Source organism: Chiloscyllium plagiosum, chromosome 26, assembly GCF_004010195.1.
Source record: "Chiloscyllium plagiosum isolate BGI_BamShark_2017 chromosome 26, ASM401019v2, whole genome shotgun sequence".
In the NCBI taxonomy this organism is placed as follows: Eukaryota; Metazoa; Chordata; class Chondrichthyes; order Orectolobiformes; family Hemiscylliidae; genus Chiloscyllium; species Chiloscyllium plagiosum.
The window spans coordinates 19,766,231-19,793,089 of record NC_057735.1 but is presented as its reverse complement, the minus strand read 5'-3'; the positions used below and the strand labels follow the sequence as shown (position 1 = coordinate 19,793,089).

Below are 26,859 nucleotides of genomic sequence, written 5' to 3'. Positions count from 1 at the left end.
TGCCTTTGGTAATATGCACCAGATCTGGAACCATGTTGAGAGAGTCAGAGCAAAGTGAATAGATTTGTTTTAAATTACCTTTTCTTCCTGAAAACATCAGAAGCTATTATTTATTTTTGTTAGTTAGTCATTTAATGAGAGATGAAAATAAAGTGAAGGGTCTGCTCCACTTCCCGAGGCACTATGGTAATTTGTTTATTATCTTCTCTTATTCTAAAAGATAATACAGCTCCAAATGAAATACTGATTTGCAAAACCAACTGTATAATTCAAACTGATACTGCTGGTTGTAAAAGTTAAATGAATGAAATAGAGGGCAGTCATTGAAAGTATTCTTTTCAAACCTTCAAAGGTGACAGTCTTCAGAGATATGTATATATCATTGAGGGCCCTTGGGAAGGGAGAAGAAGCAGAAGTTAATAAATGTAAGCCAAGGATCTTTGGTTATGTTTTCACAAGAGTGATGCATCATGAAAAGATTCTCTACGACAGTATCAGTTAGAGTAAACTGGAGAAGTAATATTATCAGTTAATCCAGCTTTTATTCTATTTCTCTTTATCCGTATGATTTTCCTCTCTCTTTTTTCCTTTTGGCAGAAGCCCTCACTGGAAGACCTGAAACCAAATCGAGGCCCAGAGTCTGGGGGAACAATGGTAACAATTACTGGAAGATATCTTGGAGCCGGCAGCAACGTTAATGTGTTGTTTGGGAATCAAACTTGCGAGTTTTATAGGTGAGAGTGGTGGAGGTGGTGGGGGTGGGGAGCTGTTAGGATGATGATGTGCAGAATGATTTTCCATCCAGAAGCATCAGGATTCCTCAGAACGGAGTTGGAATAGTTCTTATGCTCTAAATATTGACATTTGTTGAGTTGATATCGTGAATTCATATCAATTCATACTACATCATGAGGAACAACCTGCCTGAATGCCACATCTGCAAACCCCTGAATCCCTGGATTTTTGGGAGATGAATGAATCACTGGGAAAATTCAAGGTTATATTTTTATTTGTTGGATTAGATATTAAAGAAATTGTGGCTGAATCCCTGGATTTTTGGGAGATGAATGAATCACTGGGAAAATTCAAGGTTATATTTTTATTTGTTGGATTAGATATTAAAGAAAATTGTGGCGTAAACTTCAAATTTTAACTGTCCTCTAAGATGCAAGACTCCCTACAGTATGGAAACAGGCCCTTCGGCCCAATGAGTCCACACCAACCACCAAAGAGTAACCCATCCATACCCATTCTCCCACCCTATACTTACCCCTGACGAATGCACTTAACATTATGGGCAATTTAGCATGGCCAATTCACCTGATCTGTATATCTTTGTGGGAGGAAACCGGAGCACCTGGAGGAAACCCACGCAGGTACGGGAAGAATGTGCAAACTGCATGTAGTCAGTTGCCTGAGGCAGGAATGAAGCCCAGGTCCCTGGCACTGTGCTAACCACTGAGCCATTATGCCACCGCAAGCTTTACTATTGTTTTTCATGTTATGCCGATTGCACATATAGTGAGAAAATTTGATCTGTTTTGTTATGCTTGTATCTAAGATAGTTAACATCAAACAAACTGAATGCATCTTATGTTGATGCAGAGATTAAAAATTGTGATATAATTAGTGCAAGAATATCGTGTTGCAATTTGTAACTAACTAAAGGAAACTAACAAAATTGATACAAATAATAGGTACAAATTTCAAACATCAATCTTAAATGCAAAGGTGTGAAGCCTCTCCAGCACTCTACTACCATGGATTGAAATAACATTGATCCAACAGTAATCAGATTTTTAAAAATAATTTGCAAGAATTTAAAGCCCTAACTGGAATTACCAGTACTTCCAGATTTCTTCTAGGTTTGCTACCCATGTGAACATTTGCAATTAGCAAGAGAAAGGAAACATTAACCTTTCAAGTTTGCATTGATTTGAATCCATTGTCAGAGCCAAGAAGATCCTGTCCTTACAGATGCATCTAGTAACTCTCAAAGAGACATAGATCGATTCAGTGAGTTGGTCAAACCATAGTAAATGGAGTTCAACATGTTGAATTGTGAGCTCATCTAATTTGGTTTCATGGAAGACAAATTAGTGTGTTTTTTAAATGGTAAGAAACCAGAATCTACAGAGGCACAAAGATATTTGGTTGTTGATGTACACAAATCACTAAAAGCTAAATGCTAGATTTAAAAAAAAAATCAATCACAAAGGCTAATGGAATGTGAGCCTTTATCCCAAAGGGGATAGAATGAAAGGGGTGTGGAGCATAAATTCTGCTTGTATTCCTTTCAGTTTTAGAAAATTGATATAATCTAATTGAGATGTTTAATATAATAAAAGTATTTCATTAGATAAAGGGAAGCAATTTCTTTTTGTAGGGAACTTAAGATGAAGAGGACATAATCTTAAAATTGTTGCCAAACTATTCAGGAATAAGTTTACAAAAGGCTTCATCAAGGAGAATGTTCTACATATTTGGAAGCTTTGTCCTTTAAAATTCAGTGGCTGCTGGGTCAGTTAATGCTCTCAAGGGTTAGATTGGTTGATGTGTGTTAGATCGGATTATTGAAGGCTATGGAATAATACCAGGGAAATGGGATCAGACATGATCTAATTGTATGATAAACTGGCTTAAGTGATTGTTACTGCTGTTCTATGCATTGTCAGGCAACAAAACATAGAAGCCTAATATTCAGGCGTATCACAGACTATACACTTAAGGTAATGAAGCAAATGAGTTTCTAAAAATTAAACCATTCACTTTCTCATTAAAACATTGGCCGTAATCTTCTCTGTTCCACAACAAACTTTGAAGGCAGAACTGGGAGGAAAGTCAGATATATTACCATGTGGTAGAGTTGGGCCATCACTGGAAGAGGTTGCTAATCTGCAGAATTAAGTGTCTAATTGTAGACTGTTTGGGACAATGACCAGGATCTTTCCAGTGCTGCCCTGACAATTAGGTGTATAGAGAAGTGTGCTCACAGCTGCTGCTCTGTCCTACCCCTCTGAGGCCTCCGGAAATATTTCTACACCCCCTCACCCCACAGCCATCAGCCATTATCTTGCCTTCTCTTTCACTCCCCCCCCTGCCTCCCATCCCCGCGCTGGTCTGGCATTTGTGGCCATCATTTATTTTATTCCACTGAAAATCTTTCACTGGGTTCCTCAAGATGGAAGTAGCCTTGTGATTTCCTGTCTCCAATGGCAGCACCTATTGTTACTGTAGGCCTTCTAATTGGGTTTGCAGCCTCAGAAACTGCCCCTCTATCCTTAATAGAATAACATAGCAAGAGGTAGCCTCTTAGTAGGCTCCCTACGGGAATTCTTCTCAGGCACTGCCCTGAAAGGAGTGCAAACCTCAATTACTTTTCAATATACCCAATGTTTTTATTGATGTTCCCTTTTTTTGTAGCCAATCACTTCAAGTAAATAGGTTTATACCAAAGAGTGGAAATTAACCTTTTGTTTGTCTAATGTCTTCTTTCCATTGCAACAGTTAATTCATTTGGATTCCAATGAATTAAATATAACTTAATTATAATTAAGGCATTGGTCAATGCTGTATTTGAACCACAATTTTACTTTTTTAAAACAAATTTTGCCACATTTCAAATAAAACCCACCTGTAGATAATTTCACGGAGTCAGATTGACACCTAAGTAACCTGGCATTTTCTTTATTGTGGTTAATGAATGTCAATTAATAAATGCTGCAATTTTGAACCTCTGTGTTTATCTTATTTAATGATAAATCTTATAATTTTTATTCCCAGAAAGGCTCAAAAATATATAGACAATAAGGGATGGCTTGTAGATAGTGAAATTGGTATTTATCTTCTGAGCTTGATTGTTGTATTGTTTTTTTTGTTTAACCCCTGCATTGTCAAGCCATTAGTACATGTAAATTTGTACAAATTGACTCAGAGCACTTTTAATCTGTGCTTAGATTTACATCATTGTTATGTAATTTGAATATCAGAGAGAATAGTGCATCTCATCTAATGAAAAGTCATTGACATGAACCTTAACTTATTTCCTCTCTCCATAGATATTGCCTGGCCTGAGGGTTTCCATCAGTTTTTGTTTACATTTCAGGTTTTTACCATCTGCATTGTTGCATTTGTGTTATAACAAGTGAGGGAACATGCAAGGCAAATACAGTAGATTTAAAATTTGGAAATAATGATCAGTTGTATCAATCAGAATTGACTTTGGCCTTTAAATATTGTGTGAGGTTAAGCTTATTTTGATTTCTCAATTTAAATGGGTATTGCTGTCTACATTGTATTTGATCGTAACCCATTTATTTTGGGATCCAAGGTACAGATCCAGCACAGAGAGCTACAAAGGTCTCTCCATTGCCTGTTTAAGTATATCAAGCAAAATGAATTAAACTAATTTCAATCCAATCTCCTGACTTTACTATTAAAAAGAAATTGAGAAAATGTATTCCAAGTTGACCATTTGATGGCTGGTATATCTTTCTGTGAATTTGAGATAAAGTAAGTTGCCTTGAAGAAATTCCAGTGGGAGTCGGGAAATGCATCTGCCTGCTTGCTTCAAAGAGCCAAAATATTGTATTCCCCCTCAACTAGACTCACAGCTCAGTTTAAAAATGACGCTTTTATCTTTTGGAGCAAGGTCTGTATTTTCACCATTTTGCATGGGACGACTTATCTTCCTGTGACTTCTTACAACCAAGAGGGCTGCTTGATCTTGAAACTGCTGTTCCTTTGTTCCAAGTTCAAAAGATCCTCAATGGCTATAGGGAATTTATCTTATGTGCTGAGTCTTTAAAGAGCAGATGGGAGGCACTGCACTTGGTGGTGTTGGTGAAACTGACTAATGTCAGTGAGGTATTTATTCTTGTACTCACCTAGGAGGGCAAGTTGGGAAGCAGAGGTGAAAGTGAGGATGCTGGAGATTAGAGGTAAAAACAATGACTACAGATGCTGGAAACCAGATTCTGGATTAGTGGTGCTGGAAAAGCACAGCAGGTCAGGCAGCATCTGAGGAGCAGAAAAATCAACGTTTCAGGCAAAAGCCCTTCACCAGGAAGCACGCTGTCTTATCACCATGCTAATGCTGAACTTCATCAAAGGCAGCGCCAACACTACCGAGTTTTGAAACAATTCTGGAACTGTTGTGAAATAAAATCCATGCTGCGTTTAGATACATTATAGTTCATTGTGTTAAATTGCTTTCAGATATTGGATTTGGTGGCTCTCAGCATTTTTACTGCTACAGCTACATTTCAGTGACAAAATGACTGAAACTAGTCTCTTGAGAATCAAATAGAAATGTGTCATGTGGCTGTAACCAAATCACAATATTTAGAAGATATCAAGAGTCATTGGAAGTGATCATATTGTTACTGAAACCTTGTGATTCAGTTACAAACTTTAACCAGTTCCAAAACAACAAATGTGCTATGTTCTTGCTTAATTTTGAGGTCTTTGCTGTCTTTTCAGTAGTGTTCCAATGTTACTGCAGAACCCAATGATATTTAAACAGTATTATTTTTTGATAATATTAAATTTAAATATTTAATATTATTTAGGTTGCAGAAGTTCTAGGTATAGGATATATTGAAGCTCAGTTTTTAAGAATAAAGAAAATAGTCTGCAAATATCTCACATTCTATTTCTACTTCAAGCAATGGAAAATTACAGGCAGCTATCTTGCAGGTGATAATTGTGGATAAATTTGCATAGACTTAAATGATTGCTTAGTAATCAAAGAAGCAGCTTGAATGTGGAAGACAGCAAGCAAGGGAAACTTAATTTGTTTGCAAAATACAGCCTACCTCGGTCAGTGCTGATTCAGAACAAGAAGTGCCGTGTGTGCTATATGAAGCTACTATCTAACACAACATACTAAGGAATGATTCAGCCTGTATGCAGGCACAGAACAGTATGTTAGTCAATAAGCTCCTAATATAGAACCGATCTGTATTCCATTAGAAATAATGTGGTTTGATTTCTGGCTGAGCGCCACAGGCTGGGAAGAGTTTAATGAGATCCACACTAATTACAGCTTTCTATTTTCAATCTTCTCTGATGAACAGAGTTGAACAGAATAGAATTACATGAAAATAGTCCTGACAGGCTAATAATAATCTGAATAGCTAATTACTGAAGAATCTGGAGTAGCTCAGACGGGTGGCAGTAGCACAAAATACAGTCTTTATTATAATATGCATCTGACCGTAATGCTGCATGGGTCACCTGAGGCTTCCAGGATACCAGAGCACTTCTCCTGGAGTGTTCCATGCATTCCACACTTACTAATGTTCTTTCTCATATACTACATTGGAAAACCCCAGCATCACTGTGATAGCTTTGGATCTTAATAGACTATCACTGCGATGCTGCATAACATTAATGATGCCCTTTGCAGAGCTTATGACTGGGGTCTGCTTTTGTTGAATGTAATAATTGCTGTTCTCATCAATCAGTATGCACTACTCATCTCATGCAGTTGCACTTGCAGTATGTAAGCAAATGTCCAATTTATAAGCTGTGGGAATTTTTTTTTTATGTGCAGTACGAGGGGGAGAATGCCTATATTTTATCCTGGGGTCTTATACCCAACTTTTGAAAGTTTTATGCGACTGACATGAAATTGATCCTGGCACTTTAGAAATTAATTTTTTTAAATTCCTCATAGACAACTTGATGGAAGAATTGAATAGACAGGCTCATAGCAATGAAATATCACATACATTCTCCAAGCTCACAGGGCAATGTTAGGAAGATTGAATTGTAAGGCATAAAATAAAATAACTGAGAATATAAGATTGCACATTAATTTGTGCGTGGATAATATATATGGGGACAGAAATTTACTTTTAAGACTCACGTATATTTGCAGTGAACTGTGCCCTCTTGCCAGAATGTTTTTTTTTAAATTATAGTAGATTCACAATGCAATCTGTGTGTTTGAGATTTGCTTTGAGAAAGTGCCATTTTACTGCAACATATCCTAGATCACAGCAAGTTCAAAGGACACTAAGTAGAGTCCGTACTTCTGTTATACTTTGTTAATTCAATGTTATTACAATGACACAAGCTCTTTCTTAAAGCTTTTTCTCTGTCCAGTTGATGCAGTCAAGAGCTTCCGTCTCAATAAGGAGGCTTCAGGCCAATTCGCATGCTCACGTAATATCAGTTATGCAGTTGAGCTTAAGGGTAAACAGGGGATCGATATTGAATGATAAATTATCTTTGACATCATATTAGAGGTCTTGTGCTGCAAATATGTCCCTACATATGGTCAGGAGATCTGGGTTTAAGTCTCACCTGCTCCAGAAGTGTGTTATAACATTACCGAACAGGTTGTTTGGAAAATATCGGGGTCTTGAGGCGCAGTGGTAGTGTCCCTACATCTGAGCCATTGGGCCTTGTTCACGTGCGTTATATAAAAAGAAATAGACATGGGATAGCGGAGAATAGTCAGAAGGTTGGAATATGTAGGCCTACATCCTGAGAATAAAATGGTTATCCAAGGGAAATAAAATCTGTTGATCCATTTAATAATCTGCTATGAAAACTCTGCTCACATTTTGACAAGAACAAATTTCACCACAGCAGCAGAGGCTACCAGTAACACTCTAAAACAATCAAAACATTCTAAATAAAACAACCACTACTATTCTTAAAGGTTCAACTCGCCCTATCTCCTAATGTTAACAGATCCTTTAAAACTTCATTTAGTTCTACATTTTCATTGAAAATGAATCACTTGGACCATAACGTATATGTGTACCAAGTTTTGTTTAAATCCATCTGGTTTTTGAGAAGTATTGTTTCCACACAAACAGAGGCAGCAACATTAACTCAGTGCACCTTCAGTGTAAGGACTAATGAGCTATTCAGGAATGGGAATTTGTTTTCAGTATGTGAATTTGCTCAGAATAATCAAATCATGCAGATGATTTAGACTTGGGTATACCAGATTCCAGATTAGATGAAATAATATGAAAAAGGTAATTTTTAAGAAATTGTTATCCTGATTGTGCAAATGTTTGAGTTGCAAATCACTCAATGTCTACCAATGTAAGAAGTAAGTATTAATTCTAAAAGGTCAAGAAAATTATGCAATGGTCATATTTTTTCTCAGTATGTTAAAACAAAGAATAGTTCAGAGTTCTAAAATAATGTCAAACATTTCACTTTTAGCATTTATAAGTACAAAAATGTTAGTGATAGCATCTGTTAGAATTGCAGGTTTTCAATAGTAGATGAAACCCTGTATAATCAGCCTGTAACTACTTGGCATGGCGCACTCTCGGATCTGAGCAGCTAATCCTGTACTTTTTCATATTCAGAAGAAGCGTGTCCACATTTATTTCAAAACTGCAACATTGGGTAATGCTAGAGACAGACTATATTGCATTCTTGAATTAATCATTTTCCCCATCTTTCTCTTTAAAGGAGATCTGTGTCTGAAGTTGTTTGCGTTTCTGCTCCATCTCTTCATGGTACTGGCCCTGTGCGTGTTTCAGTGAGTGTTGATCGTGCTCAGATGGAGGATAGCTTGTACTTTGAATTTATTGATGATCCCACTGTCCTGCGGATTGAACCAGAATGGAGCATTGCCAGGTACCAGATCTTATGACATCTGATGCATTCTAAAATGAAGTTGCAAACTGAGGTGGTTGCTGGTTCAAACAAGACAGCAGGTTTATTCCCCAAGGTACAGGTACATAGGAGAAATAGCATAATAGGAGAGATTGCTTCCCTGATCATAATTTGAGTCACACATTTATACAGCCTACAGTCACATTAGATACATAGGTTGCTCACGCATCATAAGGTTACAGGACATGCGCAATGATTACAAAGTATCACACCTCCCAGGGACATCTCTGTTTAGTGCATTGAAACTCCTAACCTTGTGCACATTCCTCAGCACTGAATCCCTTTCTACTGCCAATGAATCCCCTGATGGTGTGTTTCCAAAACATTGTTATCCCTTGTGTTACTGTATCCCACCCAGCTAGGGCAATCATCTCATCCTCATCCTTAAATGTCCCTTTTCCCTTTGTGTTGTAGAGGGGTTTCCCTGGCCCATTCGTCACTATAGCCCTTCAGTAGATTATGATGGTTCATTTCAGTCACATGCATGTGCATATTGCTGTGGCCAGTGTGCGTCCAGTGTTAAATTATATACATTCCAGCTCTTGCATCGACTTGTTTCCATTTTCAGCTGTGTATTGCACTTGTATTTATTTGTCTATTCATTTGTACAGCTACTTTTTCTACTATAAGAACATCTGACTACAGCAGCTATGGTGCTCAACTAAGCGCTTAAAAAACAAACTTCTAATGCAACAAAATCATGGATGAATTTTCCCAGCCCCTGAATGGTATCAGCAGTGACGTGAAGTGTTGGAAAATATGGTGAAACTGAAAGAATCTGAATCTGGACATTGAGAAATAAATGTTCCAAATTTCAAAGACATTCTGAATCTCACTGTTAAATTGTGACTCCCTTACTTTCTTGCAGTTATGTCACATTGTTAGTGAATCTCGCCTCATTTACATGCAGCTTGCAACACTACCCTGCTTTACTGAGGATCTGGACAGCAGCAATCCTCAACTTGAAAGTCAGCATGGTTACCCAGTAGATGCAACTCACTGCTTATTTCTGCAGACATTCTTAAATGATTCACAGATAGCATCCTACTCTAGACTTGGTGCATGGAAATGAGCAGAGCCAAGCCGTCTGACTTCAGCATTTCGTCATGACTGATCTCAGAACAATTCTGAATCCATTTCAGTCTTACACAATTTCATTTTGGAGCTGAGGGACACTTTTAACATGCATGTTCCAGGCAGTTCCATACAGCCATCCCGTGTATCTACAAAGGGTGCATTTTATCATTATTAGCTTCATTTCTTAGCCCTCACTCATTTTGAGCTTGCTTCAAGTCTGTCAGCCTTTGGATTGCATAGCTTTTCAACCTTGGGTCTGGAATGTTTAGTAGTTGAAATGCATGAGAGCCGTTGAATGGAGATGCTTCATGCAATAATGAGGCTGCTGATCCATGAATGTTGGTGAAGGTTCTCAGCAGTGGGAGAGTTGCAGAGCAGAGAAGGTGGTCTCTTATCCTTGCAGAGCATTGAAGATCATTGAACATTTTTCTGGCCAATTATGCTTGGTGCCTTTTCCTCCTGGTACATGGTCTGGTGGGTAGTGAATGGCCCCTTTCTCCTCCACCAGTTTTACAGGGCTGTCAGAACCCTGTCTAGAAAGTGGTGTGCCAGTTTCCCTTCAGAGACGTTTCAGTTTCCTAAGAGGATGCTGTGCAAGGTAATACCTGGCTTGCAACAACTGAAGTGATATGCAACTGGGCTTGAACTGTGGCATCAGCAGCTTAGATGCTAGAAGATCCTGGCAGTAGCAGAGATCTCACCTCTCCAGTTGCATAACTGCACAAGCAGGTACTAAGGAAGCCAGTTACATAATTAATGAAGAAACAAGAAAACTCTGTGAGCTATATGGGACACACCATGTAACTCCCTGAAAATACTGTTTAGTCTAAAAATAGGAAAACATTACTTAGAGTGAATTTAGATAATTGTAGAAACCATTCAAAATATTTTCACTTTGTCTCAAAGCTATTGTTACAGCAATAATTGCAGTCTAAATTGTAAATCAGTCTGATTTGAACTCAGAGTAAAGGAGAATGAGACTCTCAAAGGAGAAAGTCTCTGTCTATGTTCCATCAGTCAGGCCCTCTTAATGTCCAGTTTTAAAGTGTCAAAGTGAAGCAAAAAAAAACACTTCTTTGAATCAAAATCAAACAAGAAATGTAAATGCACATATTTAAGCAGCTATTTGTTTAACTGCATGCAAGTCTCCATTTTTCTTCGGTATGATATCCTGAGTTCATATTTTTATAATAATTGCAAAATGCTGCTCTGATTTAAAGTGTTTTAGAATTTATACAGAAACTGTTGTGGTTGATCAGACTAATCAACCTATTGTGAATATTCTATTTTATGAATATGCTTCATGTATAATGATTGCTGAAAAAGGATACAATTTATTGATATTGTTTTTCAGCAATATTCAAGCTCTATACTGCAATACAGCTCATATTATGATGCTGTGATTTGGTATATTTTAATTAAGCATAGTCAAGCTGCTTTCATTTTCTTCAAATTGGTAAGGAAAAATGCGACTAACCAGCAATGGGACTTCTCTTGATATGATTTTTTCACTTCTTCTGAGTGCTTTCCTCTGGGATGTCTGAGAATCACAACATACAACTATGAGAATTACTATGCAATATTGCACCTTTTCACGCATTCCCTCTCTGCAAGTTTATCAAGACTTTGATTGCACTTTCAATTTAAAGCACTGATCCTTCGCAGAGTAACAAACACTTCATATAATTAGCTTACCAAGCAATCAAAAGCACATGAATTCCAATCATTATAGCCGAGCTATCTATGACAAGGATATACCTTATACAGAACATGCCAAATGTATAGGCAAAATGTACATGTCATGACAATTTGTAACCCAGTATTTCTGATATTGTTAATAGCAAAACTGTCAGTGTTCTTGTCATGTCCAGAATACTATTGGTGATTGGTGATTTGATTCAAATTGGCGATTTTGTTACTTGAAGTACCCTAACTACAACTAATGGCAGATCTTGAATTGGCAAAAAGTCTACTTTGTGCTGTTACTCAGTGTTTAAAAAAAATCCTTGAAATAGTGCACCTTATTGAATGAGATATAACTGGGTTTTAATTCCGTGCTAACTTTTGCCAAAAGAAACTAACCTTATACTTATGGATTGTCTAATATTATAAGAAAAAAGACCCAATTTTGAAGTAGTTTACTTTTAATTTGAGTTTTTAATTAAGGTATAAATTGAAACAATCATTTATAAAAATGTAAAAGTTGCTTTGATTTCTTCTGCTTTAAATCTTCAGATAACAAGAGTTTTTCACTTCCCTGATTTGCTTTATGTGAGAATATGATTATCTGCTACCTTGTGTGCTGGCATAATTACTGGTGCATGCCTGAGGATCCCTTTGACTTGTTGCAACATCTAAATTACAACCCAAAATTGAAGAAAACTATGCTATGGAGATTGTTGGAACTTTGTCAGCAGATTCCTTTCTTCTGTTGCTTTGGAAAGTGCAAAGACTGGGCTGAGGTTGACTTTATGTTAAGTAAGAAGCACCTAAGTGACAGGAGAACATTTACTGATGTCTTTGTTAATGCAGATTATCATTGTGCGAGCATTCTATTGTGGTTTAAGTTCTCCACTTTGTGAGTTATTCTTTGTCATTTGTTCAACATTCCTATATAAATGTAATCACTCCAATGTCTAAAAAAGAAAGCCACTAGATCATTTTAAAACAACATATAAAATAGCCAATGATGCCGCAATCTGTTTTACTATAGTTGGCCCTAATCATTCATGTCCTGGAGGTGAAATATGAAGATCCTATGCTCTTCAAATTCATAGTGCATGAATTTGACTTTGACTGCCTCCCGTACTAGCCAAAGACATATCTTATGATCTTACTCTTTGAAACTTCTGCAAAAGTGGCTTTGGCATCCTCTCAAATTTGAGAGATCTGCTATTGTGAGACCAAACACACTTGTGATGTGATGGCAGCATCTGTAACACTGCATTGTCACAGCATTCCTTCAAAGGCTTCACAGTCAGAAACTGGAAGTGCTTACTTTAATGAGTCAATCAAAGTAAGTAACTAATCAAAGTGTGCTGTGATTGAGGGAAACTGCAATTTCAGAGAGAAAGTCACTCTTGCCAAAGAGAGGAAAAGAGAAAAGGCATGATGATAATAATTGCACTATCCTAGAAAATTCAACCTCTAGAAATACACAATACAGGGTCTTTTGGATTTTTAAACATTGCCCTAGTTTTAGCAAAACCAAGGCCATAAGATCAGCTTATTTCAGTAAGCAAAGTTAAAAATCACACAACGACAGTTTAAAGTCCAACTGGCTTTCAGAGTGCTGCTCCTTCGGGTAATTATGGAGCGGGATTATAAGACACATAAGTTATAGCAAAAGATCTCAGTGTCATGCAACTGAAACAATATATTGAACAAACCTAGATTGCTGTTAAATCTTTCATCTTTTAGAATGGGTTGCAGGTTTTGGTTCACTAATATGTAAATCTCAGAATCTTTTCAGTCACATTCTCGAAATAACTTTAAGATTTTTATAAAAAGAGGTGACATCTCAGCTCAGACAATGCATTAAACTAATGAGGTTAGAGTCTGCCTGTATTCCAATCTTGAGCCAGACTGATTTTATTTCCAAAGCAGGAATTTATAAAGTGTTACATGGATTGACTGCTTGCATTGACTGATGAAGAGCTTATGCTTGAAACGTCAATTGTCGTGTTCCTTGGATGCTGCCTGACTGGCTGTGCTTTTCCAGCACCACACTTTTTGACTGCTTCCATTGACTGCCTGAAGATTGTGTGCTTTTTGAACAAAATAGAATGTATCTACAATTACAATTCTGCAAATGCAAACTCACCACATAGACTTAAGTGTTTGTGCAGGCACATGAGGGGGGAGAGAGAAAGTGTGTGTGTGTTTGCGCGCGAGAGAGAGATGGCCTGTGAGAGGATATGTGCATGGGTGAGAGTGTGGGGTGTGTGTGTCTGAAAGAATGTGTGTGTATGAGAGAAGGTCTGTGTGAATATATAAGAGTGTGTGTGTATAGTGTAGTGGTGTCACCTGTAGTATGACATGAGCTCAAGGTCCTGGTTGAGGCCATCCTCATGACTACTGAACCTCTGCTCGGCCACTCTGCGTTTTTGCGTATCCCAAAGTCCACCTTGGAGGATGATCACCTGAAGATCCAAGGCCGAAGTTCCCTGACGCTGAAGTGCTCCCTGACTGGGAGGGAACATCCCTGTTTGGTGATTGTTGTGTCGTATCCATTCATCCGTTGTCGTAGTATCTGCTTAGTCTCGCCAATGTACCATACTCAGGTCATCCTTGCCTGCAGCAAATGAGATAGACAATGTTGGCCGAGTCACATGAGTACCTGCCGCATGAGTATGTGCACCATGTAAGCATACACAGATCTTCTCTCATACACACGCTCACTCTCAGACACACACCCTCTCACAGGCTCATACTCCATCACACTCCTGCACATTGTCTACAAGCATGCAAACTCTCATTCTCACACTCACATACATAAACCCACACACACAAACTCATTCTCTCTCTTTCTCTTTCTCCCTCACGTGCGCACACATACACATATGAGTCTATGGGGTGAATTTGCATTTGCAGAATTATAATTGCAGATGCATTCTATTTTGTTCAAAAAGCACGCAATCAACAGGCAGTCAGTGCAAGCAATCAATGCATGTAGCATTTTATAAATTCCTACTTTGGAGATAGAACCAGTTTGGCTCAAGATTGGGATACAGACAGACTCTAACCTCACACCTTTATAGCATTGTCTGAGCTGGGGTGTCACTTTTGTTTAAAATATAAAACCTTAAGTTACCTCGAGAATGTGACTGGAAAGAAATTATGGGATTTACATATTTATGAACCAAAACCTGCAACCCATTTTAAGAGATGAAAGACTTAACAGCAGTCTAGGTTTCTTCAATATATTGTTTCAGTTGCGAGACACTAAGGTCTTTTGCTGTAAATTCTGTGTCTTACGATCCTGTTCCACAACCACCTGATGAAGGAGCAGCACTTCAAAAGCCAGTACCTCCAAATAAATCTGTTGGACTATAACCTGGTGTTGTGTCATTTTTAACTTTGTCCACCTGAGTCCAACACTGGCATCTCCACCTCTTATTTTGGTAGAGTTTGTCAAACCTGCTGAGTTCCTCTGTCAAAGGTGAAATACTCTTTATATGTTTTCTTTTACCTCTCTACCGCTTTTATCAATTATATTGGCAAAAGCTGGCTAGTCACCTATCTAAAAACAATGAACATGCCATAAATAATAACCCAAAGGTTTGATAAAAAGAAGGAGAAGAAAGTATTTATCATCTCCTTGAGCTAATTTTGTCCCTACGTAAGTGCTGGTGTGAGAAAAGTTTCCAATGTCATTAGAACAAATGTTGCAAACACTCAGTTCTCAATGCCAAACTCCTGCAGCAGTTTCTAATTGAAGTCCTTGATTTAGGGATATAGTCCTCAGTTCTCATAATCTCATTGTATAGGTCCACAAGGGATGAAAATGTTACATGCATTACAAAGCTTTTAGCAATTCTATTTTAGAGTACTATTTCCTAATGGGACAGATGAAGGTGAGACTAAAAACACCAAGAGGAAATGGCTGAGCACAAAGCAATTCTCTGTCAAGCATTGCTTTGTTACATGACTCTGCCTGCTCAGTGGGCACTGACTCTGCTCAAGCAGAGATTTCATGCTTTGGTTTAAGAAAGTCAGGCAGAAAGGGCAGGATGAATCTTAAAAAGAACAAATGCTCCCAATTACTGCCTTTATGTAATCTCTAACAACCCAAGCTTATTGCTATCCTTGATACTGACAGCTCGGTCCGTACAAGATGGCATCTGATGATTATAAATGAGAAACATGCCATACTGGATGGCTAAATTGACATCAGAATTTAGGAGACTCTTTTTAACAATATTCACCTGAAAATGAACATTTGATACTGGAAGTGTGTAAATTTTACAGCGACTCATTTGAGAATGGAAACTATCGAAGATTCAGGCTATAAAGTGGCCACAGTCTGAGTCATAGTGGCAGTGTGCTCCAGTCGATTTTAGTTCGTCGGTCTGCCAGACCTTTTCGTCAGCTTTATTTACATGCTGAGATTTATTGAGGCATAAAATGCTATCAGCACTGCGTTTATCAAATTTCACTCAAATTTCCATCAATATGTTTGCTTTGACAGTGTTCCACTTGAATGATTGTGTTTTAGATTTCTGGTTAGTTTCTGTAGACATAGACATATCAAAATACAAGGTCTAAATTAAACTCTTTATTAAACATGTGCTGCTGTTATTTTCACAGTTTCTACCTGTGATATTTTGGGGTACTGAGAAAAGAGAAATTGCACACATGAAAATATTACTGTCTGGCCTACCACAAGCTACAATTGTTCAGTACTCCATACCCATGTGAAGGAAGCATAATTGTTCCGCACGAGGAGGAAAGATTCCAAATAGCAGAACAGATGCTGAAGCATAAAGCCAGCAGTGCTTCCATTACCGGTGTAAAATTCCTCATTACAGTCAAAACTCAATGTGATGCAAATTGTAAACACCTCTCTCAAACTATTAGGCACATATTTAGCAATACCATGTTAAAAGTGTATAATTATGATTTTAGATCTGTTCGATGTACAGCCCAAAACAAAGACATTTAACAAATATTCCTCAGGCCATTTGATTTGCAGAGTAGTTTGTAAGAAATTGCTGAGATGCTGATTTTTAGAGGAGCAAGCTTTTCTTACATCTGCAGCTGTTCCTTTATTATCATCCATAAACTCTGCTGGTATGTTCTTAGATTCACATTGCCCATAATGTGAGAAATTCAGCTCTTTGCATCTAATTAACATTCTGGCAGAGCAGGTGGTTCTTAATAAATAATGAGCAGTCTGCCAAGAAAAAGTTTCTGCCACGATCAGCATTACAGTATTTGGAAAAGGGTTTCACTAGGCTGTGGTTTTGTAATATTTGTCCCTCAGACTATTTAATAATTTATCATTCAATATCTAGGCAGGAAACTGTTATACCAGTGGAACATCCAATTCACACTGAAGACTTTATTACACAGGATACACATTATATGGAATGAAAAATGTTTCTTGTAAATCTTGTCAACATTTCTATATTGCAGAAAAATATGACTAGAATTTTCTCCTCCCTAGTGTACGTGATAGTGAGAAAATTGGGAAAATACAGAGAGTCTGAAATAATCGGAATCTCAACATTCAAGCATTGTTCTTACAATTTTTCCCCTCAAGCCGTAAATGGCAACTTTAGAATCTTCCCATCTGGCAGCAACTGTCATATTTCCAAGTCTTTGCATCCTGTTAAAATCCCAACTTACATTATTTGCAGGCCATCTTGAATTCTAATCTCGGTGCCCAAGAAACTGGATGGCAAAAAGATTCTGATGTAAGTCAGAACAGGTACTTGGCAGCTAAAGCTTCCTGAATGCTTGATCCAGTCACCATCAACTGTGTGTTCAGCATAGTGTGCCTATATGCTATATGGCCACCACCCTCCTCAACCCTTCGTTCACATACATCGACATTGTCAAACCAGCAGCCTTACCATTTCATTGTGGCTGCCGTCGGAATAAATCACACACCACTTCAACCCTTCAGGATTTTATTTTAGAGCTCAGGTATACCTGTGACTTGCATGTTTCCACCAGATCACTTTGTGTTCAGCGACAAACATTTCAAGTATATCTGCACAGGATGCAGCTTATGGCTTTTCACTTGCTTCCTTAGGGTTCACTGATTTTGCACTTGCTCAGAGAATCTATAACTTCACGTTACTTTCTTAGTGTACACTCAGTGGCTTCAGCACAGACTTGCAGCCACCAGCCTCTGTGTGGATCACGTTGCTTTCTTAACATACAGCACTTTTAGTGTCAAGTTACATGCTGCCAGCCTTTTGAGGTATGCCTTAATTTTAGGTGCAAAGGGACAGATCAGCAGCATGGTGACAGTGTAGACTCTTTACAGGTGAGTGGGTGGACATTTCCCTGTGTTGCACTATGCTACGTCAAGGATCACACCTGTAGCATGTGCAGCAGGTTACATGGCAAATATGTTGCATACGTTTCAAGCAAACAGTCATATGTGAAACTCAAAGGGATGGTGGACCTTAGAGGAGGAGAGGGGATGACAGAGAGGGGTCCTGTTCAATTCTAGCCCTCCAGGACCTCAGTCACAGTTGGTCAAGCACCTGGTCCGACTAGAGTCTGGGGATCTGTGTGCTTGAAACCCAGAGATTGGGCTATGATCAGTCCTACACGTTGAGTGTGAAATTATCGGGGAATCATAGATAGGCTGGTCAAGGCACTGTGGAAGCATCAGTTCAAAGGTTAGGCCAATGTTTCCTGTAGTGAGACTTAGGAAAGGATTTGATATGATTGAAGTAACGGTACTACAGGAGCAGGAGAACTGGTGAAGTGTCTGCAGTGAGTGAGAAGTAAGTTAAGAGGGGAGGAAGTGTTAGCAGTCAGTGCAGATGGAATAGGTGAGAGCCACTGAGTGGGAATGCTGCACAGAACAGTAAGAGTAAGAGCTGTGGGCGCTGAGCCTTGGGGAGTGGCGTGTGTAGTGTCAAAGTAAGAGTGACTGACAGTGTTGAGTGTGAGGAAGCAGACAGAAGATGGTGACACCTTTGCAGAGCACAAAAGATCATTGACTTCCTTCTTGCACCACCAAGCATCCACTTCAGAACAGACACAGCAGTTCCAGGACTGCAATTTGCATTGAAGTTGGCCTGATCAGGTGGTATGACTTCCTGTGGTCAACTACAGGAGAGAGCATTGCTTTCCTCTTCACCGCCCCATCAGTCAGGTCCTCCAGAATCTTTGTCCACGAGGCAGGGAAGGCAGTTTTCTTTCGTCTGGGCCATGTCTTTGGTGACAAAGGTCAAGCACCAGTGTGTGAGGGGTGATACCCAGTTTGTGCAACTGAAATGGTGTGCAGCTGGGATTACAATATAGCGCCAATGGCATCAATGCTGGCTTCCCTGAGAAAATGGTCCGGTTGCATATTTAATTGAGCAGAAGATTGCATGAGAAAAGTTGCTCCAAGCCATGGTAGCCTGGGCACCATGAATCTCACTCAAGTGGGGCCTGACCCCTAGCTTGTGTTAGAAATAGTAACCCAGCAGTGGCTTTTCCCAAATTGGCCAATTTGTGGTCAGTGTGTTCACTGTCCAATTAAGGATGTGGTGTGGATGCTCAGAGCAGAAGGAACTGCAACTTCTTCTTACAGATAGGAGTGATGGTAATTCCATCTTGATGTACCCTCTTCTCACTTCTAAAACATTCACATTTTTAAAAATTAAACTGCCATTGTGGAAGGCTGCCTGACCTCAAGGGGAGTGTGGGGGAGCTGGACTAAGTCGTGTCTGCCAATTGGTCTAAATTGACATGTAACTTGCCCTAATTTACTCCATGCCACATGCAGTTAGATATCACTTCTGCCACAGACCCTTCTCCAGAAAGTACCTTGGCGTTGGGATGATACCACTATGCTGCTCCATGTTGTTTGCTCGCCAGATTTCATGGAACAAACACTCTGCCCATTGTTACATTTGTTTCAGTTCTTTCTAATGAAATAAGCAAATCACACAATTCCTATCTGACATTGATCCCTATCTTCTACTGGCCACCTTCAGAAAGATTGGAAAAATGTTTGAATCAAATCACAAGAGCATTGTTTTGTTATAACTGCGGGTTACGCAATTGTATGTTTAGAATTTGGGCAAAGTAGGCATGGTACTGAATTTAAGACACCTGAACCACTTACAGGATGGGCAGAAATGCTGTTGTTGAGGGGGTTTAATGCAGATCTCAATATTTTAATATACAGAAGAAATTGTTCACTTTCTCTAATGTTGATGACAGAGATTATTCTATGGGCTACTAGTATTTTGGTTGAAACAGCCATCTTCCCATTGAAGTTTTAGACGACTGAGGATGAAGATCTGGAGTAGCTTCTACTGTTTACATTATGGGCTCCATAAAAGTGGCAAAATAATGACCTTTGATGTGATTTCTAGCTTGCCTTTGTAAAATGACAAATAGACAAACTATTTTTTATGAAGATCGTGCCTCTTTCAACACACAACTATCATCGTATTTTAATGTGATTTTGTTATGAGGCTATGAAGCTGTAAATTATTTATTGAAATGTTATCTATTAACAGTCAAATTTGTTCAATATTTATCAAGTTAAAAAAGCTCTGTTCTTTGTCATACCTTAGTGGAAATACTTCTTTAACTGTGTTTGGAACAAACTTGGATATAATCCAGGAGCCAAGGATCCGTGTGAAGCATAACAACCGGGAATCTCTTAATGTAAGTTATGGATTGGTGTATGCTATTTGTGTTTGATACTGAATTACCTTAGTGCACCAAATACTAGTTTGTTTATTCCATTATATAATAGTGATACTGAATGATAGATACCTAGCATCCCACCATTAGCCACAAACACAGGATCATTAGCCACCATTTCTGCCAACTCCATCTGACCACCACCAGATACATATTCCCCTCCCCTCCCCTTGTCATCCTTCCATTCCAGCTGGGACACCCTGGTCCACTCCTCCTTCATTCGAACAGCCCCATGGTACCTTACCCTTCAACTGCAGAAGAGTAACACCTTCCTGTTTACTTTCTCCTTCCAAAGTAATCAAGGCCCAAACACACCTTCCAGGTGAAACAGCACATTACCCTTGCTTCACTCAGTCTAGTCTACTGCATTCGCTGCTTACAATATGGTCTCCTCTCCATTTGAGAAAATGAAGAGTACACTGGGTGACCACTTCACAGAACACCTATATTTTGTCTGCAAAAAAGACCCTGAGCTTCCAGTTGCCTGCCACTTCAACACACCACCTTGTTCCCTGACTAACATCTTTGTCTCAGACTTGCTACAGTGCTCCAACAAAGCTCAGTGCAAGCCGGAAGAACAGCACCTCATTTTCTACATGGGGACCTTCTAGACTCAGTATCAAGTTCAACAATTTTAGGCCTTGAGCTACCTTCTCCCATGTCTTTACCCCAACCCCACACACTGGGCTTTGTTATCACATGGACTGCTATTACACACAACCCGTTGTTAGTCACTAATCGTCCCCATAAGTAGCTACTCATTCTCCTAGGATTATCATTATCTACTTCTTTATCTGTCCAACTGTTGTTCTCTTTCGTGAGCTCTATCTCCACCTATAGTTTACTCCTTACCCTCTCCCTATACCCTACCTTCTGCATAAAAAACAACTTTTTCATAGCTACCATCAGTTCTGAGGAAGGTTACTGGACCCGAAACATTAACTCTGCTTTCTCTCCACAGCCAGACCTGCTGAGCTTTTCCAGAAATTTCTGTTTTTGTTTCTGCATGATAGTTGTATTGTTTCGATCTCACATAATCTCTCATTCGACTGTAGCATATTAAGGAAAATTTTCAATTAAGTTTTTAAATTGTGAAGTGCTGACAAGTTAGAAAAAAAATTCTTTGAGATAAAAACAATGGCCTAGTGTTTGCAATTGGAAAATCTCCTGCAGGAGAGGACGTCCACCACAAGAATAGTCCTTCCTCCTCTTACTCGGAATGCTACTAGCCCAGCCATCTGCCTGGCTGTATACCTCCACAAGTTACATAGATGGTGATCTCCACTAGTGGCAGGAGCATTTGTACTGATGCCAGTGTTTCCTCTGAGTTTGGTCATCTCCCTTCCGTTAATGTGTCAGCTTGTCCTGTAAAAGTGATCTAGCTTGGTGAATGCCCTTGTGCCTGGTTGTGAGGAGATGTGGGGCAGCGAAGCACAATGGGCTGGGTGAAGGTGACAGGGCATCGATGGGAACAAAAGCAAAATTCTACAGATGCTGAAAATCTGAATGAAATAATACACTTCAAAATGCAGGGTTTCATCACAACTCTGCAGCCTGTTTTTGTCCAAACAGCCAATCAGATTTTGTATTAATATTTTGTCTAATCTAATAAATTTAATATAAGCATAATGGGTGTTTGGAGTCATCATTTATTGTTTATTCTCATAAATATTGCAAATGTAGAGAAGGATTAAGAAGCAGCATTTTAAGTATTTTGTTCCACAATAAGCCTTAAATCCAGTCAAAAAACAATGAGCTGCAATTTCAGGATGATGCACTGCAGCTTTGTGGAATGCAGAAGAGCTAATGCATTTTGTGCAAAATCCTCAGCTTTTAGATTCACATAGAGAGGGTTAATGGAATTTCTGAATCTCTTTAATGGTGTTTAATGGAAGATTAACTTTAGACAAAAGAAGCTTTGTCAGCATAAAGAGAAATGAAACTCAGAGGATGAGAGAAAGAGAAATCTATGTAGATTTAATTTTGTATTTTATCTGTGGTCATTCTTTAATTAAGTAAATTAGCTATTTCCTCTCTGTGAAAAAAAAACTCGTGGGAGTTTGCTTGACTCAAGTGAATTGACCGTATGGAATTTCAATTCAATATCTAGAATGTTCAGTTTTGCTTCAGCTCACAGGATCTCATTTGTGAAGTGTATTCATGCTAGGAAATTTAGTTCAAATTAACTTTCCCTAGAGGAAAAGTGAAATGAAAAATAAAGCTTACTGTACATCAAACTATAGTTCAGGTACATCATTGTAGCCTGTAAGGATATCGATTTTCTTTAATGTAGAAAGGAAAGGTATCACCGCAGTGTTTTAAAGACTAGAGGGAACATAGCATTGATCTCATGTGTTCACATAATTTGCAGCACAGTTTAGTTCCTATGCGTTATAATAATACGTAATCAATATGTGAGTGCTATTTACAGAATTTATAGACAAAATCCTGTGTCGTCCTCTTGTGGGTTCAATGGGGGTGGGGAAATGTTCAATTGAGTGGGAGCATGGTGAGCGAGGACCCTGCAGACTTTTGCTCCCAACCCCCACCCTCTATGTCAGGGATGTGGTGGTTGGAGACCTCTGGGTGACCTCACTATCCTGCCACCTATTGAGGCATTTAAGTCAGCAATGAAGAAGCTCATCCAGCCAGTACTGGTATTTAAAACAGAGCTGAGTGTGGGGCTCAGCAGGAGGGAGTCCAACAAACAAGCCCTGTGGTGTGTCAGCTCTTGGGGAGAAACTGTGGCTGGACTCTCTCTCAACACCCACATCCCCCCCCGCCAAAGCCCCCCACAATCATCTGTAGATTGAGTTCCCTCCTTGATCTGAGACCTCAGGTAGGTGTGATACAGGTATCGGCCATTGCTGCCCTCTGGTGCTGATGAGTCCAAAAGATTGGCCAGTAGTTTTGTGCATGAGAGGTCCACTGTGGGAAATGGTCATTTACTGTAAGCAGCCAATTAATGGCCAGCGGATTGGCACACTGAGACAGGTGGACTCTCAAAGCTGAGGGGGGTCGATCAGATGCCTTCCAGCTCAGAAATTGCAGCAGGATGCTGTGAGAGATACATGATGCTGAGGGTTCTTGGAAATGTTGGAGCCCTCTTCTCCAACTTCTTGAAAATCCTAATACAAAATGGCTTTGCAGGGTAGGTAGTTAAGCCTGGCTAGAGTACCAGCTTGGTGACAGCCTCCAGCAGAAAAACCGTCTGGCTCAGGGAACCTGGAGGGCAATGGGAAAAGTCCACTTCAATTGGCTTGAAGTAACTCCATAGAGTTCCACCCACTCAAACCCACTTGCTTAAGCAGTTACTGTCAATGAGGTTAACCAGTTACTCTTCTTCCAGAAAAATGGCCAGGGGGCAGGTTGAAGCTGTAAAATTGATATGTTGACTGGTGTCACTATTTTGAGCATCTTCCCACCCTGATCTTGGCGTTAGTGGAGGATGAAAATCCTGCCCAAACTCTCTGATACTTTGGACTTTGGTTTTACTTTGGTTTATTTTGCATTCTTTGTAAAGCAACTTACTGTTAGGTGAGATCATGCTAAACTTGAAAATAGCTTGCACTGCAAAACAAAAATAGGAGATGTCAGTGGTGCTGCAGTGTGAATCCCCAAGATATAACTCAACAACTTGTAGGCATAATTGCTATACTGTTAATTAGTATTACTTACAGTACAATGACTATTTTTCTATTGCATTCATTATGAATAGAGCTATATAGCCCTTTTAGAATATTAGTGACTTTTGAGGGCTACCAGTTTTCAAATAGCTCTGAAGTGATTCCAAAAGTGTTGGGTGTAAGTGTTTTTTGATTTGCTTTAATGCACATCTCTTACAAGATAATGTATTAGATATTAATGAAAAATGCAGGTTATAAAGCAGAACATTCAGGATTTTGAAAGTGTAGGCAATATTTCAAAAGTTAAATGTTGATTTTTTTTATTCTGTACCACCAGGTGTGTGAAGTACTGAATTCAACGACCATGACTTGTCGTGCCCCAGCTCTTACACACGAGTACAGACCAGGGATAGACACCGTGGAACGGCCAGATGAGTTTGGTTTTGTCTTTGACAACGTGCAGACGCTGCTTATCTACAATAATACAAATTTCATCTTCTACCCCAACCCGACATTTGAACCTCTGAGTACGACAGGCATGTTGGAACAGAAGCCAGGCTCCCCAATTATACTGAAAGTATGTGCTAAGATCCGTAAGTTGGAATGCAATATTACACCCTTAACCCATCAATGAAATTTATAGATATTGGTTTTCATTCGATGTGTCAGTCAAATAACAGCCTTTGATGATAATACCAGGTTGATCTAGAAGATTCTTCATTTTGTTCTTCAGTTGTAGGTGTTGCTGACCAGCATGCTGTTTATTAACCATCCCCAATTGTCCTGAGAACGCAATGGGATGTCTTGTATCAGTCACAAATTAACTGGCCTCCTATGAAATTTCAGAGTGCAGCTAAAAGTCACCAATGATCAAATCACAGGCAAGGCTGGGTAAAGCCTTTGCTGACAGACTCTAGTGAAACACTCGGTTTTTATGACAGTCTGACAGTTTCGTGACTATTTTTGTACCAATTTGTTTTTATTAACAATTCTAGTTCTCAACTGCCTAATGAAATTTGAATTCAGATTTTCTGAACTGTTTTAGTCAGTGAGGAAGATAACACTGCTGCTATACCTGTTCATATATAGAAAGCTACAAAGTTCAACCAATTTAACCGAAGAATGAAAGGTTACTTCCTTCTAATAATGGTCTCTTGTATGTATGTGTTTCTTTCTCCCTATCACAGTGCATGTGATTTTTTTCCCTGGTAAATTGCAGAGTATTTATCAAACTAGCTTGTGGAAGCTAGGCTTTCAGTGGATGGATCTCCATGAACTTACATTTGAAGACTATATGTAGAAGAAATTTTGGGAAGGGGTTTGCCATAATATTTGAAAATAGGTACATAAATAACATAAGTCAAAATTGCATGCAATGGGAAAGGACCTAACTTTAATTGTTTCTAAAGAATGGGAAAATGGATGAACAGTGAAAGCTTACTGGTATAACAAATTGATCTGAAAAGAAAATGAAGGAATCATAATTTCAAGGTTATCACAAAGAATGTGAGGGGGTGTTTTTTTTTCTATATTCAGGTAATTAGAACATGTAGTGCTTTAACCATTAACAGCTAATTGAGAAAGGAGTCATTAATATCATGTAAAGGGCATTTGGATTAATATGTGTAAAATGAATAAGGGGGAAATGGGATTATAGTAGATGGTTCTAATTGAACAACAGCACTGACAAGGGACTGAATAGAATTGTCTCATTCTGCACAGCAGGCTATTTTAAAAGACTTAATTTTCTTGAACCATCAGCCTGGAGAAAAATAATGCAGACTCTTTTGCAAAAAAGAAAAGAACACTAATTCAAAAATTATGATTTTAAAATGCTAAGTGTTTGTTTATTAAGAATGCTCATAGGAGCGACAACCACTTCACCTCCAACTGTGATATTTTCCAGCTGTAATTGATGTTTTGAAGGTTCTAGTATTGGCTTTATTTTTGCAGTTGGTGTTAAGATAAATTATCTGAGATAAATGGATTTTATCATGTGGCAAGGTGATGATATCATGACTAGACCTACTGCGACCTCTACACTTCCTGCTGTTCAAGTAGTTCAAGAATCCTGTGCACTCAGGATCTGTTTAGCAGATTTGAAAACAACCGACTGACTCCCACAGCTACCTAGACTCCCACCCTGCCCCCTGTAAAATGCCATCCCATATTCCCAATTCCTTCGCCTTCGCCGCATCTGCTCCCAGGAGGACCAATTCCAGTACCGAACAACCCAGATGGCCTCCTTCTTCAAAGACCGCAATTTCCCCTCAGACGTGGTTGACGATGCTCTCCACCACATCTCCTCCACTTTCCGCTCCTCCGCCCTTGAACCCCACCCTTCCAATCGCCACCAGGACAGAACCCCACTGGTTCTCACTTACCACCCCACCAACCTCCAGATACATCGTATCATCCTTTGTCATTTCCACGACCTCCAAACAGACCCCACCACCAAGGATATATTTCCATCCCCACTCTTATTTCCGCCACCTGTAAAAGGATCCCACCACCAGGGATCTATTTCCCTCCCCTCCCCTATCAGAGTTGCAAAAAGACCACTCCCTCCGTGACTCCCTTGTCAGGTCCACACACCCCACCAACCCAATCTCCACTCCCGGCACCTTCCCCTGCAACCGCAAGAAATGCAAAACTTGGGCCCACACCTCCCCAACTTACTTCCCTCCAAGGCCCCAAGGGATCCTTCCATATCCGCCAAAAATTCACCTGCACCTCCACACACATCATTTACTGCATCCGCTGCACCCGATGTGGCCTCCTCTATATTGGGGAGACAGGCCACCTACTTGCGGATTGTTTCAGAGAACACCTCGGGGACACCCGGACCAACCAACCCAACCACCACGTGGCTCAACACTTCAACTCCCCCTCCCACTCCACCAAGGACATGCAGGTCCTTGGACTCCTCTATCACCAGACCATAGCAACACGATAGCTGGAGGAAGAGCGCTTCATCTTCCGCCTAAGAACCCTCAAACCACAAGGGATTAACTCAGATTTCTCCAGTTTCCTCATTTCCCCTCCCCCCACCTTGTCTCAGTCAAATCCATCAAACTCAGCACCGCCTTCCTAACCTGCAATCTTCTTCCTGACC

At 39.4% G+C, this 26,859-nt stretch overlaps 1 protein-coding gene across 1 annotated transcript in view; it reads left to right on the top strand.

Moving 5' to 3' along the window:
* The window catches only part of plxna2 (plexin A2), a 455,048-nt gene that overhangs the window by 352,931 nt on the left and 75,258 nt on the right, over positions 1–26,859 (top strand). Inside the window, exons 15-18 of the mRNA XM_043716237.1 lie at positions 598–734; positions 8,446–8,613; positions 19,986–20,079; positions 24,082–24,321. Of these exons, the coding sequence (XP_043572172.1) occupies positions 598–734; positions 8,446–8,613; positions 19,986–20,079; positions 24,082–24,321 (639 nt within the window). The remainder of the gene's footprint in view (positions 1–597; positions 735–8,445; positions 8,614–19,985; positions 20,080–24,081; positions 24,322–26,859) is intronic.